The sequence below is a fragment of the Muntiacus reevesi genome, chromosome 20, assembly GCF_963930625.1.
Source record: "Muntiacus reevesi chromosome 20, mMunRee1.1, whole genome shotgun sequence".
Lineage (NCBI taxonomy): Eukaryota > Metazoa > Chordata > Mammalia > Artiodactyla > Cervidae > Muntiacus > Muntiacus reevesi.
Window position 1 is genome coordinate 23495273 of NC_089268.1, and position 14890 is coordinate 23510162.

At 35.2% G+C, this 14890-nt stretch overlaps 1 protein-coding gene across 3 annotated transcripts in view; it reads right to left on the reverse strand.

Annotated features, from left to right (window-relative positions):
* Positions 1–14890, reverse strand: part of MMUT (methylmalonyl-CoA mutase) — a 33616-nt gene that overhangs the window by 17895 nt on the left and 831 nt on the right. For all 3 annotated transcript variants that reach the window (XM_065912537.1, XM_065912539.1, XM_065912538.1), the window contains exons 2-6: positions 8710–9134; positions 7508–7875; positions 4149–4306; positions 3503–3674; positions 2030–2278 (exon numbers count right to left, since the gene is read on the reverse strand). In XM_065912537.1, coding sequence (XP_065768609.1) covers positions 2030–2278; positions 3503–3674; positions 4149–4306; positions 7508–7875; positions 8710–9094 — 1332 coding nt within the window. In that variant the 5' untranslated portion in view covers positions 9095–9134. The remainder of the gene's footprint in view (positions 1–2029; positions 2279–3502; positions 3675–4148; positions 4307–7507; positions 7876–8709; positions 9135–14890) is intronic.

Genomic DNA, 14890 nt, shown 5'->3' on the forward strand with positions numbered 1-14890 from the left:
AACAAAGACAACAGAAGAACTAATAAGTACCTTTTGGAAAACACAACACCTCTCACTCGATTTAGAAGCCAACTAAAGATAACACTAATTGTGTAGTCTTTAATTTTAGTTATATAAATAGTTTCCATGGTTACATAAATAAAGACTCTAAAAAACAATTTCAAAATGCCATGTGATTTTTTATTTGAGGAGTAATGATATAACTCTATCTTTATTGACATCAAGAAACATCTAAACCCTCAATCACAGCCTCATATATACATGAAAGAGTAGAAGATGGATGGTGGAATGGGATATGACTTCTCAGAAAGAAGCAAGGTCAAATTGGCTTTCCCCTGACAAATTTAAGAAAGAGAAACTATACTAGATTCAACAGAAGTCGAGAATCTTTTACAAAGCCAAAAAGACGGAAACCACTTGAGAGTTTGTAACTACCTTTTCCCTTTCTGTCGGGAAAACCAAAACTTACTAGACTAGAGAAGCAATGGACTGTGAAACATCAAGTGCCAGAAGAGGCAAGGATAAGATATGCATGAAACAAAACCCTGCATTCTGAGTAAAACTGCAAAAAAAAACAAGGTGCACAGAGGAAACACTGACAACATGGGATATACAAGAAAACTTCAGAAGACGTAACTGTCCTCAGAAAAGGAAGAAGAGATTCTGTATTAATGAAACAAATGGTATGACGTGCAAGCAGAAAAACTGGAATGTAAAAGTGACCTCTTAGAAATTAAAAACATGGTATATGAATTTTAAAGTATTTAAGTAGAAAGATAAAGCTGAGGAGTCTTCAAAAAAACAGAAAAAAAAACACCTCAAAGATGCATTATAAGAATGTCAGAACATGATTTCTGAAGTTCTAAAAAAGAGAAACCACAGAAAAATGACAGGAAAGGAATTACCAAAGAAATAGTATACGACAATTTCCCAGAGCCATGGAAACATGAAAAAGCGGGCAGGTGAAAACATGTCCACCAACGGTCAAGGACAATGTAGGGAAAAATACATATACCAAAGATCAGTCAATACAAAAATAAAGAAGAGATCCTAAAGCTTTCAAAAAGAAAGAGCCTGGGTGAGAATGGCATCAGATTTCTGAACAGAAATATTGGAAGCTGGAATAAAAAGTAAGTGAATGCTTACAGATTTGCTTATAAACTCCTAAATGAAAAATTCCAAACCCGGACTATCAAATATGAAAGTAGAATAAAGACATTTTCAAGCATCCAAAGTTTCAAATAGTCCATTTCCCATGCACCATTTTTAGGAGGTTCTCATAAGATGTGCTTCAGAGCAACAAGGGATAATCAACAAAGAGACAGGATTCAAGATACAGATTCAACATAGCAGAGGTGAAAAGAATTCCCAGAGTAATAACAAAGGGAAGTCCAAGGATAGTAATGGTCCAGAGAGAAACCAGTCTAAACCAAATGAGAATTCAGAGGGCTTTAGGAAGGTTTTACACTGATATATAAATATAAAACATGAGTATTATGGTATGATGGCAAAGAAGGGGCACGATCCAGCTAAAATACCACACCACCATACTAACAAAGCAATAGAAAAGGTCTAAAACTGACTGTTAGGACAAACAGTATACACATGTAGTTTTAAAATATGGAAAGAAAAACAAAAAATAGCTGACTCAAGGAAGCATGAAAACAAGCAAGTGGAGGACAAAGGATTGCTTATTTTATTATAGCCTTTTAACATTAGTTTTTTTTTTAACTCTTTGAAAAAAATAATATAAACAAACATATAGTTTTAAATTATATTTGGGCTGATTCATATCAGTGTATGACAAAACCCACTGAAAAAAATAAAAAATAAAAATAAATAAACAAATAAATAAAAAATAAATAAATTATATTTGTTTTAAATAAAGTGAAATCTAAAATTCCCCTTTTCTCTCACTTTATAAATCCTAATACAAATCTATAAATGATTTCATTTATAAATTAAAAATCTATAAATCTTCATAAATCTGTAAATCTTGAAAGCAAAGTTTCAAACAGGAGAAACTCACCTTCAAGGCAGCATCATAAATATCATTTGTGAGAGATTCCATCATATATGAACCACCCCAAGGATCAGCCACTTTGGGAATCCCAGATTCCTCTTGAATAATGATTTGGGTGTTCCTGGCAATTCGAGCACTTTTCACAGTTGGCAAACCCAGGGCTTCATCAAAAGAATTTGTGTGCAAAGACTGAGTACCTCCAAACACTGCTGCCATTGCTTCTACTGTGGTACGAATGATGTTATTGTAAGGATCCTAAAACATTTAGTAAAAAGCAAAAGAAGCCAATTGATATACTGTAGCTGTAAATGATGATACAATTAGGAGTGCCTGATGCATACTTTCTTTGCCAAAATCTGCCTTAGTCTTCAGAATATCAAATAAATTTAAACAAATTAGGAAACAAACTAGACTTAGAATTAAGAGCCCAAGTGCCTAGTCCGTGCTTGAGCAATAAAACATTGCCTCTTATAATCACTTGAAATATTAAATATTTGTTGTGCTTATTTTTTATCACCTAAATAATCTTCTATATGAGCATCAGGAGTGTAATACATTGTCTACTTAGATTATTAATATCCTTCATCTCATAATTAACTATTTCCTAATTACTGTATACCTTTAAGTATCTACTCTAATGAGGTGGCCAAAACTGGCAATGATTTGTTAATAAAACAGATAAAGAATGGACTATAAGACAGGAAATATGACTTCTAGTTTATTCTGTTCCTAACTATGATCTGGGCAAGTCACTAGACCTTTCTGAACTTTAGTTTACTTAGCTGTAAAAATGAGGGGATTAAGACAAAAATGATTACTGAAGTTCCTTCCAACACTGAAATTGTACTTTTCCATTTATAAGTACCTGAAGTCATATTTAATATGGATACTTCTAGTTTTTATTTGCTTTTAAATGTATAAAAGCAATGTAACTTTAAAGTTATAACTTATTTTTAATATATCAAAATAATTCAATACATTAAGAAAATGCATGTTAAAAAGATCACCACTATATAATTTTTTAATTAAATGAAATTAAAATAGATTATTCAAGTGACAAGAGTTTTTAAGTGGTTAATTTGCATGGATGCTTACTTAAACATGTAATACATACATAAAAAGTATGCATAACACCAACTTTAACGAGGAAGTTTTGTGATAAGAATTTTAATCTTTAAAGTTACTTAAGATGATATTAAATTATAACTGTACTTCTCATCATCACTTATTTTTTACTCAAAAAAGTAACACACACAGCCATACAAGTAAGCTCCATACAAGATTTAAATTATTTTATATTGTTAACCACTAGAGGGAGCAAATTTTATTATAATTTGTGTAAAACCAAACAATAAGTATGCATTATGCTTCAGAACAATTGTGATTTTCAAATATTAGCAGAAAAGTTCTTAAATACATTTCTTGCCTAGGCCAAGTTGCTTAGAAGAAAACAAATGACTTCTTAAAATTCATACATACTTGCTCAGTAAGTGACCATCCTGACGTCTGACAATGTGCTCTTAGGAGAAGAGATTTAGAGTTTTTAGGCTGAAACATTTTCTCTATTAAGTGAGCCCAGAGTCTTCTCCCAGCTCTCATTTTTGCTATTTCCATATAAAAGTTCATTCCAATTCCCCAGAAGAAAGACAACCTAAAATAGTAATGTTAAGTCCAAAATCTGATTATAAAATGGAAAATAAAACAAATTGCATCACACACACGCACACAAAAACTCAGATTTTAATTTCAAATAACTTAATTTGAATTAAAATCAAAGCATATGTACTTCAATAACCTTAAACCTATAATAGAGGACTTGTCTTTTAAAAGAACAAAAACAAATCTGTCTTGAAAATTATATTTACATTTTTAAATTATTTTTCAAAATGTGTCAGTTAATTATTTTCAGAATAGCAGAGAATAAAATTTCTCTAATTTACAAAGAAGTATGGTCAAACTTAACTCTGAATTTTATTAATAATTATAAAGAGTACTTGCTTATTCCCTAAAAGAATCTGGTATATTTATATACACAAATTTATTTTATCAATATATTTTGCTATACACTCATAAAATAGTCCTATAACTTTTTAATATTGAGGTAATATTTGAGTAATTTACTCACCTTGGTGCAAATTCATCAATGGTCAGGCCAGCTTGGAGTCCAGTTCTACAGTACTCCAATCCATCTGCTATAGTATAGGCCAGTTCCAGAATGGCATCAGCCCCTGCTTCCTGCATATGGTATCCACTAATTGAAATTGAATTAAATTTTGGCATATGCTATACAAAATAATAAAAAACACAGCTTTAAATAAAAATATAAAAAAGGTTCCATTAAATTTATTTTCTATGAGACAATACTACTTTAAAATGATGTTCAATTCAGATATAAGATTAACTGAAAATATTTAATGTTTAGTTATATTCATTTTTCAATTTAAATGGCTCATCCAATGAACCACAAAGGACTACATGTACCTGTTTTATTTCCTAGTGAAAAGGAATCATCAACTATTGATCAGCACCAAAAGTTAAACATTGAAATTAGTTGGCTGAGATTAGGAATGTAACCTTTGGCCCAAGAACTGAATGATGACATCTTTAGAAACTGATGCCTCTGACATCATAAGAGGTCCTAAGACCTCAAGTCTTTGGGTATATCTGCTGAAGATGTATAAATTTAATTACTGTTAACTAGTTATTAATTATCTTATTTGAAGATGAATAAGTACACAGTGGAGGAAAAAAAGAAAATGATTCAGTGCTAGTACTGTATATGAAAACTAAACATGAAAAACGCATGACTTAAAATTCAAAGATTTCAGTTTGATTTACTATGACATTTAATGCTTAGGATATCTCAGACAGGTTCCTTCTACCACAATCACTAATCCACTATTCCCCTAAAATGTCATGTTAGGTAGGGTACATATCACACAGAACCTGCAGAACCAAAAAAAGAAAAAAAAAAAAAAAAAAAACTATTATCTTTCCAAGAATTAATAAAAAATAAATAGTAAATAATAAGTCACAGATACTCATTTTAGTGGGTTCAGAATGTGAACTCAAGTCAGAGTGCTGAAATTCCAGTCATATCACTTAACTAGCCAGAGGACTGTAGGACTTGGTTTCTCAACCTTGTTATCCTTTGGCTTCCTAAAGTTTAAAATAGATATCATAATTCTACCTTCCTCATGGAGTTGTGGGATTAAAAGAAATGACTCCCAAAACCACTTAGTATTATGCCTATATATAAAGTATTCAAAAAAAGTTAGTTGTTGGTATGGTATGGATTATCTGTATTTTACACTTGCAAATACCTTTTATAACTAACCAATAGCTCTTGAAAAACATTCATCACAAAAGTAATAAGGGGACTGAATTACATGACATTGACAGACTACTTGAGTACATTTAGAGTTACAAAGAAAGCAGCAAGGAAACAAACAGGTGCTTCCCTACTGAGAGCAGTTTAAGAGAATTTCTCTAAGAGTAACAGAAATACTAGAATACTGGAATATTATTCAGTCTTAAAAAGGAAGCAATTTCTGACACAAGCTACAATGTAGATGGAACCTGGAGGACATTATGCTAAGTGAAACAAGCCTGACACAAAAAGATAAATACTCTACGATTCCACTTATAGGTACAAACAGAAAGTAGAATGGTGTTTGCCAGGGGCCAAAGGGAGGGGAGAATGGAAAGTAATTATTAACAGATACAGAGATTCATTTTTGCAAGATGAAAACAATCCTGGAGATGGATGACAGTGATGGTTACACAACAAAGTGAATGGACTTAGAGCCACTGAATGGTTTATTTGGAAATGACTCAGATGGTAAATTTTACGTTGTATGTGTTTTGCCACAAGTAAATTTTTTTTAAAGGAATAACATAACCACGCATAGGTTAGCAGAGCAGTCATGAACAGGAAGAATAGTGCTTAGGGAATTTGAGGCCCACAATCCAGATTTTCTGATTAATTTATCCAATAAGGAGCTTTTGGCTTATGAAGAAAAAAAAAAGTTTACAAAGTACTTCAACATAATATATTTCATCAATATCGGAAACTAGCACATTTATCACTTACATGAAGAATTACATAAAGCAATTTTGAACTTGTAGGTGACATTAGAGTCTTTCACAAGGTTTAAAGTCCAAGACCATAATAGCAGATTGCTACTATCTACCCCAAGAACCACTCTCCACTCTCCTCTTGTATGTGAACATGCATTCAGAGAGCCAATGTGTTCTGCATTTCCAATCTCCTCTCTGTGTGTCCACTGAGATGGAAGTGGAAGTTTGGTTCCTTCCTTCTGGAAGTTCACCTTTAACCAGAGGGGTGGAGTCCCTCTCCCCAAACAAAGTCTGCCTCCCTACTTCCTTAACCATGAGTTGGCACGCTAAAAATAGAGGAGAAAGCCAAATGAAAGGAGACTGTAATCCTTATGGCTGTGGAGCTTCCATATAACCAAGACCTTGACAGCCTACCTTCCAACTTCTCTTAGATGAAAGAGAACTTCTCCTAGTATGTTTATTTACTTAAAGATACTGCTATTTGTGTGTGTGTTTGTCATTTACTGCTCAACTAAATCCTCCTATGCATGTTTGTAGAATTGAAAAAGGTGATAGGCATGTATAATTCTATACAATTCACATAGGCAGATGGAATCTATGGAAAAAAATAAAATGGAAAAGTGTAAAGGCTAAATATCAAATGAGGAGAGTTGTCAATGCTAGCAAGGGTACAAGAGAATAGCAATTATAAGAGGTAAAGAGATTTAAAAAAAAAAGATTTGATGACAGAATGATTTGCTCTTTACTGTGAAATAATGGTCTAATTTTAAGGTAGATAAGAAAAGAGCATTGCCAGCAAAAAGTAAAGTGTGAGTGACGGGGGAAAGTATAAATGAATTACTTAGAGGAAATGAAGAAGCTCTGTTTCCCTGTGGAAGGATTGCTGCTAATATAGAAGTACTATAAGAACCTTCTTTTCCTACCACTCTGGGGAAAATGAACCTACTTCAGAGGTGAAATATTAGGGATCTTATTGTGGTTGCAGATACAAGTGATATCTTGAATTCAGTTTTCTTGCAGAAACAAAGTTGCTATTTTGATTCCCATCTATCTGACACCAGTGTCTATTCAATTGATTCTGAAATCTGGAGAGAAATAAAGAAGTGTAAATAATGAGCCCTCCCTGATTCTAACAATTATCAGAGAATAAACATTTTAACAATAAAGAAAATACAATAAAGGCCTACTCTTCAGACTCCTATAGGTAATGACAGACCATAAAACTAGTATATTAAAGACTAAAAAATAAAAGCTAACAATATAGATACAAACACAAATCCCACATCCTGACTATACTATAACTACTACTCAGACTCAATTACCAAATTCAAATTAGGTTATGGTATTCTATAAAAATTCCTACATTCTAAAAACTACAGTAAAACCTCTAATAACAAAGGATACCTTTGCTGTATATTGGAAGATGTCAGCAATAATTTTCATGGATGGTTCTGGAGGAAAAATATAAGTATTTCTGACCATAAACTCCTTTAGTATATCATTTTGGATTGTACCAGTAAGTTTCTCTTTAGGTACACCTTGCTCTTCTCCAGTTACTATAAATGTTGCAAGAACTGGAATAACTGCTCCATTCATGGTCATGGAAACTGACATTTTTTCTAAAGGAATTCCATCAAAAAGAATTTTGGTATCTTCCACAGTGTCAATAGCAACTCCAGCCATTCCAACATCACCACGAACTCGAGGGTTGTCTGAATCATAGCCACGATGAGTTGCCAGATCAAAGGCAACTGATAATCCTTGTTGACCAGCTAAATATATAAAGAAAAATTAGGTAAGATTAAACAGTCTGGCATCAAAGTAAACTGATTTTAACACTACTAAAAGTACTGATTCCTCTCATCACAGTATACTTTGATAATAAACAATCTTTATGCTCAAAACAAACTTACATAAAGGTACTTTAGTTCCTAAGAATCTGCTGTTTCCCATGTACTAAAAAACACACAAAGTGAATTCCAGACTTCACTATAATAAAGAATAGAAGGAATAAAACATATTAATCTCATGTCCATCTGAGGATTTTTTTATCTTAACAATTTTTGATAGAAATATTTTTAAGATTCATGAGAAGATATGGCTGTTTAATACAGTTAACCTAATTTAGTACTTGTATGCTCATTTATTTTTGCTCTTGTCTTGGCCATGCAAATTTAATGGGAAATAGAATTACAAAAACCATGCAATAAACTAAAATTTGTACCACATTATTTGTTTATTCCTTTCTTTGATCATCTCATGAAACATTTTCCCCTCCCATTCCTATCCTGACAGTTTTAATTAAAAGTTTTTCAAAGGCAAAGCCAACGTCTCAGAATTTTCTTCATATAACTTCACCTAATTCCTTTTATACAATGTGCATTTAGGTATTGTTTTATTTCAAGAATTGAGCACTTTATTCTGGGTTATCTAGTTTTTTGACCATGTAAGCTGAAAAACATTTTTTTTTTGAGAGTATAGCCTTGACTACTAGATTATAAAGTGACTATTAGCTCTATAGAGATTAACTAGCCTCCCTTCAAAAAGCCAAGATGAGGCAGTGTTATGTTTGATCATAAATACCATGTCTCACATTAAAATCTCACCCTTAATATTGTCCTTATAGAACTTATTGCTCTCTTCTACAGTACTGAAACCGGCATACTGGCGGATGGTCCAGGGCCTGAAAGTATACATGGTGGGATACGGTCCACGTGTGAATGGCTTCATTCCTGGAAGTTCTTCAGGGAAGTCCTTAGTATCCCGGCTGGAATACAAGGGCTTTATGGAGATCCCCTCTGGGGTGTGCCATATTAGTTCTTCTGGGTTTTTGCCTTTCAACTGCTTTTTAGCCAGGGCAGCCCATTCTGGATGAAGGGGCTGTTGCTGATGCAGAAGTCGTTGCCAGGTAAGCCTGGAGCCTGATGACCCTTTCAGCTGCCTCAGGCGATGAGGTGAAAGCAAAAAAAGCCGAGTCTTAGCCCTCAACATGATGGAACATGGAACACGCCAAACAGGAACAAGAACTGACCTAGAAAAAGAAGCACAGTGCATGTATTCAAGAAACTGGCAAAACAGGAGCTTACTGGTGAGAAAGGAAAAGAGAAAAAAGAGTAAATAAGTATGATTTCATCTCTTCTTTTCTGTTCCCTAAACGTAATATTTTATAACTCTGGTCCCTCATGTCAACAACTACTATCATTGTTCTAGTCCAGTCCTCTTCCTCAAGAGCCTCTTAGCTGGTTGTGCTGACCAGTCTTAGCCCCTTCTCATCCATTCTGCATACTGGCACCAACGCAGAGATGATCATGTCACACTTCTTTGAAGATTTTCCAAAGACTATGCATCATGTAGAGGATGCAGCATAGCCTCCTAATAAATTTTTCACTCAGAAGGTTTTTATTTAACATCTATATTATGACAGGCATTGTACTGGACGCTGGAGGGAAAAAGTGGTGAATAAAACAGGCATGTAAGCCCCCTACGCCCTGATCCCTGCTTATCTCTCAGAATTACCTCTGCCTTTGACATCTACACATTTTGTATTCTAGAAATTCTGGATTACCTACAGTGCCTTCCGTGTATCAAAGTTCCATGACTTGCCCTTGCTCTTCCATTGACCTAGTAGGCACTATTTTGGCTAAAGCATAACCTCTGGTATGCAGGGCTTTCTATGTGACAGGTACTGTTTGAGGACTTTATGTAGAGCAGCAATTTTAATCCTCAAAACACCATCAAGAAATAGGCATTGATACTAATATTATCCCCATTTCATATATGAGGAAACTGAGGCAAAGAGCTACTATTTAATCCTGGAAAGCAGAGCATTTAACTAATACATGCACAGTCTGTCCCTGAAACTACAAACTGGATTAAATGGCCTCTTCAGCATTCCATACCAAAGAGCTCGGTTTCCCTCTTTATAAATCTATCATCTCCCACATTTCAATAGATTAGAAAAACACTGCTTTTTATGTTCATATAAAATATACTTCTTTATATGTTTTGTTTATGCAAAATATATGTATATAAAATTTCATGTATATAAATTCTCTTCTATTCTATAAACTGATCTAATATCAAAGCTATATACTCCTGATAATTACCCAGAGTCTTATACTATGTAACTAAGTCCAATTTCATCATTTTACAGATGTAGAAATTAAAGTCCAAAGAAATACAGAAATAAAGTAGCTTATCAAAATTTCACACAGAAAAGCAGTACTGGAAGTTCTGAATTATTTAATGCTTATCAGAGTCATACAGTCTCAACATGTAGAGCCTAGTATTTAAAAGGATTTTGAGTGGAAAATTTTATTAATATATCCATCATTCCCTACAATAAATAAAACAAGTGAGTTCAAAATTCTGTTTTCCATACCACTTCTCATCTATCAATTTAGTGAATTTTAAACAAAACAAAATAAGAATACCCAACATTTGTTAGGGAATTATAAAACAAAAGGGAATCCAATTGGTGGGAGTATTAGCTGAGTTTAACTATTTAAAAAAGCAAACCAGTTGCCAGTTGCGTGATGCTTTGATCTAGGCTGGTTCATGATAGGGATGAGCTTAGAACTGAAAGAACTATCAAACTATAGGGCCCCCAAAGGCTATGTTTTATGTGACGAGAGACACAGGACAGCCTCTGCCCATCAAAATCCACCCGACTTTTATATGCAAAGCATGACCCAGTAAAGTCATATTGAGGGACACGTAAATAAATGTTCTGATTGTCTAATAAAAAAAAAAAAGCAAACTGGAAACGTGCACAAACAATCTCTGAAATGACCATGCCATTCCATGATCATTATTCCTGGAAAAATTATTAGATAAAATACACACTTCCTAGTACTTATACTTAGGAAAACTTAGAAACATCATCAATGAAGAAATAAGTAACTTTAGCATTTAAAAATTATAGAATTTTATGTAGCTGTAAAAATATGTTTAGGAATTAGGCAAAACTAATCTTTGATGTCAGAAGAGTGGTTATGTGTGGTGACTAGTTGAGAAAGGAAGAAAGGAGCTCTAGGGTGATGGTCTTGATCTGAATTCCTATTACACAGATGTGTTCAGTTTGTGGAAATTCATCAAATTTTACAATTATGATATATGCACTTATCTATATGTATATTATACATAATATACATAAGTTAAATTTTTTTTAATTTTTTAAATTTTTAAAATTTATTTATTCTAGTTGGAGGCTAATTACAATATTGTAGTGGTTTTTTCCATACATTGATTTGAGTCAGCCATGGGTTTACATGTGTTCCCCGTCCTAAACCCCCCTCCCACCTCCCTCCCCATCCCATCCCTCTGGGTCATCCCAGTGCACCAGCCCTGAGCACCTGTCTCATGCATCAAACCTGGACTGGCGATCTGTTTCACATATGATAATATACATGTTTCAATGCTATTCTCTCAAATCATCCCACCCTAGCCTTCTCCCACAGAGTCCAGAAGACTGCTCTATACTTCTGTGTCTCTTTTTCTGCCTCGCATATAGGGTTATTGTTACCATTTTCCTAAATTCCATATATATGTGTTCAGTTCAGTTCAGTTCAGTTCACTTAGTCATGTCTGATTCTTTGTGACCCCATGGACTGCAGCATGGCAGGCCTCCCTGTCCATGACCAACTCCCAGAGTTGACCCAAACTCATGTCCATTGAGTCGGTGATGCCATCCAGCCATCTCATCCTCTGTCGTCTCCTTCTCCTCCCGCCTTCAATCTTTCCCAGCATCACAGTCTTTTCAAATGAGTCAGTTCTTTGCATCAGCTTCAGCATCAGTCCTTCCAATGAATATTCAGGACTGATTTGCTTTAGGATGGACTGGTTGGATTTCCTTGCAGGCCAAGGGACTCTCAAGAGTCTTCTCCAACACCACAGTTCAAAAGCATCAATTCTTCGACACTTCGACGCTCAGCTTTCTCTACAGTCCAACTCTCACATCCATACATGACTAATGGAAAACCCACAGCTTTGACTAGACGGACCTTTGTTGGCAAAGTAACGTCTCTGCTTTTTAATATGCTGTCTAGGTTGGTCACAACTTTTCTTCCAAGGAGTAAGCGTTTCTTAATTTCATTTCACTGCAGTCACCATCTGCAGTGATTTTGGAGCCCAAAAAAATAAAGTCTGTCACTGTTTCCGCTGTTTCCCCATCTATTTGCCATGAAGTGATGGGAAGAGATGTCATGATCTTAGTTTTCTGAATGTTGAACTTTAAGCCAACTTTCTCACTCTCCTCTTTCACTTTCATCAAGAGGTTCTTTAGTTCTTCTTCACTTTCTGGCATAAGGGTGGTGTCATCTGCATTTCTGAGGTTACTGATATTTCTCCCAGCAATCTTGATTCCAGCTTGTGCTTCATCCAGCCCAGTGTTTCTTATGATGTACTCTGCACATAAGTTAAATAAGCAGGGTGACAATATACAGCCTTGACATACTCCTTTCCTGATTTAGAACCACTCTGTTGTTCCATGTCCAGTTCTAACTGTTGCTTCCTGACCTGCATACAGATTTCTTAGGAGGCAGGTAAGGTGGTCTGGTATTCCCATCTCTTGAAGAATTTTCCACCGTGATCCACAGAGTCAAAGACTTTGGCATACTCAATAAAGCAGAGGTAGATGTTTTTTTGGAAATCTCTTACTTTTTCGATGATCCAGAGGATGTTGGCAATTTGATATCTGGCTCCTCCTCCTTTTCTCAATCCAGCTTGAACATCTGGAGGTTCACGGTTCATATACTGTTGAAGCCTGGCTTGGAGAATTTTGAGCATTACTTTGCATGCATGCAAGATGAATGCAACTGCGTGGTAGTTTGAGCATTCTTTGGCATTGCCTTTCTTTGGGATTGGAATGAAAACTGACCTTTTTCAGTCCTGTGGCCACTACTGTGTTTTCCAAATTTGCTGGCATATTGAGTGCAGCACTTTTACGGCATCATCTTTTAGGATTTGAAATAGCTCAACCGGAATTCCATCACCTCCACTAGATTTGTTTGTAGTGATGCTTCATAAGGGCCACTTGACTTCACATTCCAGGATGTCTGGCTCTAAGTGAGTGATCACACCATTGTGGTTATCTGGGTCATTAAAACCTTTTTTGTATAGTTCTTCTGTGTATTCTTGCCACCTTTTCTTAATATCTTCGGCTTCTGTTAGGTCCATACCATTTCTGCCCTTTATTGTGCCCATCTTTACATAAAAAGTTCCCTTGGTATCTCTAATTTTCTTGAAGAGATCTCTAGTCTTTCCCACTCTATTGTTTTCCTCTATTTCTTTGCATTGATCACTTGAGGAAGGCTTTCTTATCTCTCCTAGCTATTCTTTGGAGATATGCATTCAAACGGGTATATCTTTTCTCCTTTGCCTTTAGCTTCTCTTCTTTTCATAGTTGTTTGTAAGGCCTCCTCAGACAACCGTTTTGCCTTTTTGCATTTCTTTTTCTTGGGGATGTCACAAAACTCTGAACCTCCATCCTTAGTCCTTCAGGCACTCTTTGTTTATCAGATCTAATCCCTTGAATCTACTTGTCACTTCCACTGTAAGGGATTTGATTTAGGTCATACCTGAATGATCTAGTGGTTTTCCCTACTTTCCTCAATTTAAGTTTGAATTTGGCAATAAGGAGTTCATGATTTGAGCCACAGTCAGCTCCTGGTCTTGTTTTTGTTGACTGTATAGAGTTTCTCCATCTTTGGCTGCAAAGAATATAATCAGTCTGATTTCGGTGTTGACCATCTGGAGATGCCCATGTGTAGTTTTCTTTTGTGTTGTTGGAAGAGGGTGTTTGCTATGACCAGTGCGTTCTCTTGGCAAAACTCTGTTAGCCTTTGCCCTGCTTCATTCTGTACTCCAAGGTCAAATTTGCCCATTACTCCAGTTATTTCTTGACTTCCTACTTCTGCATTCCAGTCCCCTATAATGAAAAGGACATCTTTTTTGGGTGTTAGTTCTAGAAGGTCTTGTAGGTCTTCATAGAACCATTCAGCTTCAGCTTCTTCAGCATTACTGGTCAGGGCATAGACTTGGATCACTGTGATATTAAATGGTTAGACTTGGAAACAAACAGAGATCATTCTGTCATTTTTGAGACCGCATCCAAGTACTGCATTTCAGACTCTTTTTTTGACGATGACAGCTACTCTGTTTCTTCTAAGGGATTTTTGCCCACAGTAGTAGATGTAACAGTCATCTGAGTTAAACTCACCCATTCCAGTCCATTTTAGTTCACTGATTCCTAAAATGTCGATGTTCACTCTTGCCATCTCCTGTTTGACCATTTCCAATTTGCCTTGATTCATGGACCTAACATTCCAGGTTTCTACACAATACTGCTCTTTACAATATTGCAGGTAGGGCTTTACAAAATGCAGGTAGGGCTTTCCTAAACCTGGATAAATGATAGGAAAGAGCCCTATGCAGGTGACTTCCTGAAAATCACATGGCAAATTGGTAAGGACTGGAAATAGACATCATTTTTAGAAAAGAACACAACTTCGGCTGATGGAAACAGGATTTCTGAACTTTTCTCAAAAGATCCATCAACAGACACTTGCAGCAACCAAAGAAATAACATGCAAAGCAAATATAATAAGTTACGGGTGATTAAAATGTGTGAAAGAGCAACGATGAAGCAACATCTGCCACACCCTTAAAAAAATATGGGTAAAACACCTACATACAGTTCTGAATCAAATCACTTTCAAGTTTGTTTACACATGATTCCACTTTAAAAGCTAGCCGCCTCCAATGTCTGGCCAATTCAGGTAGAGAGGA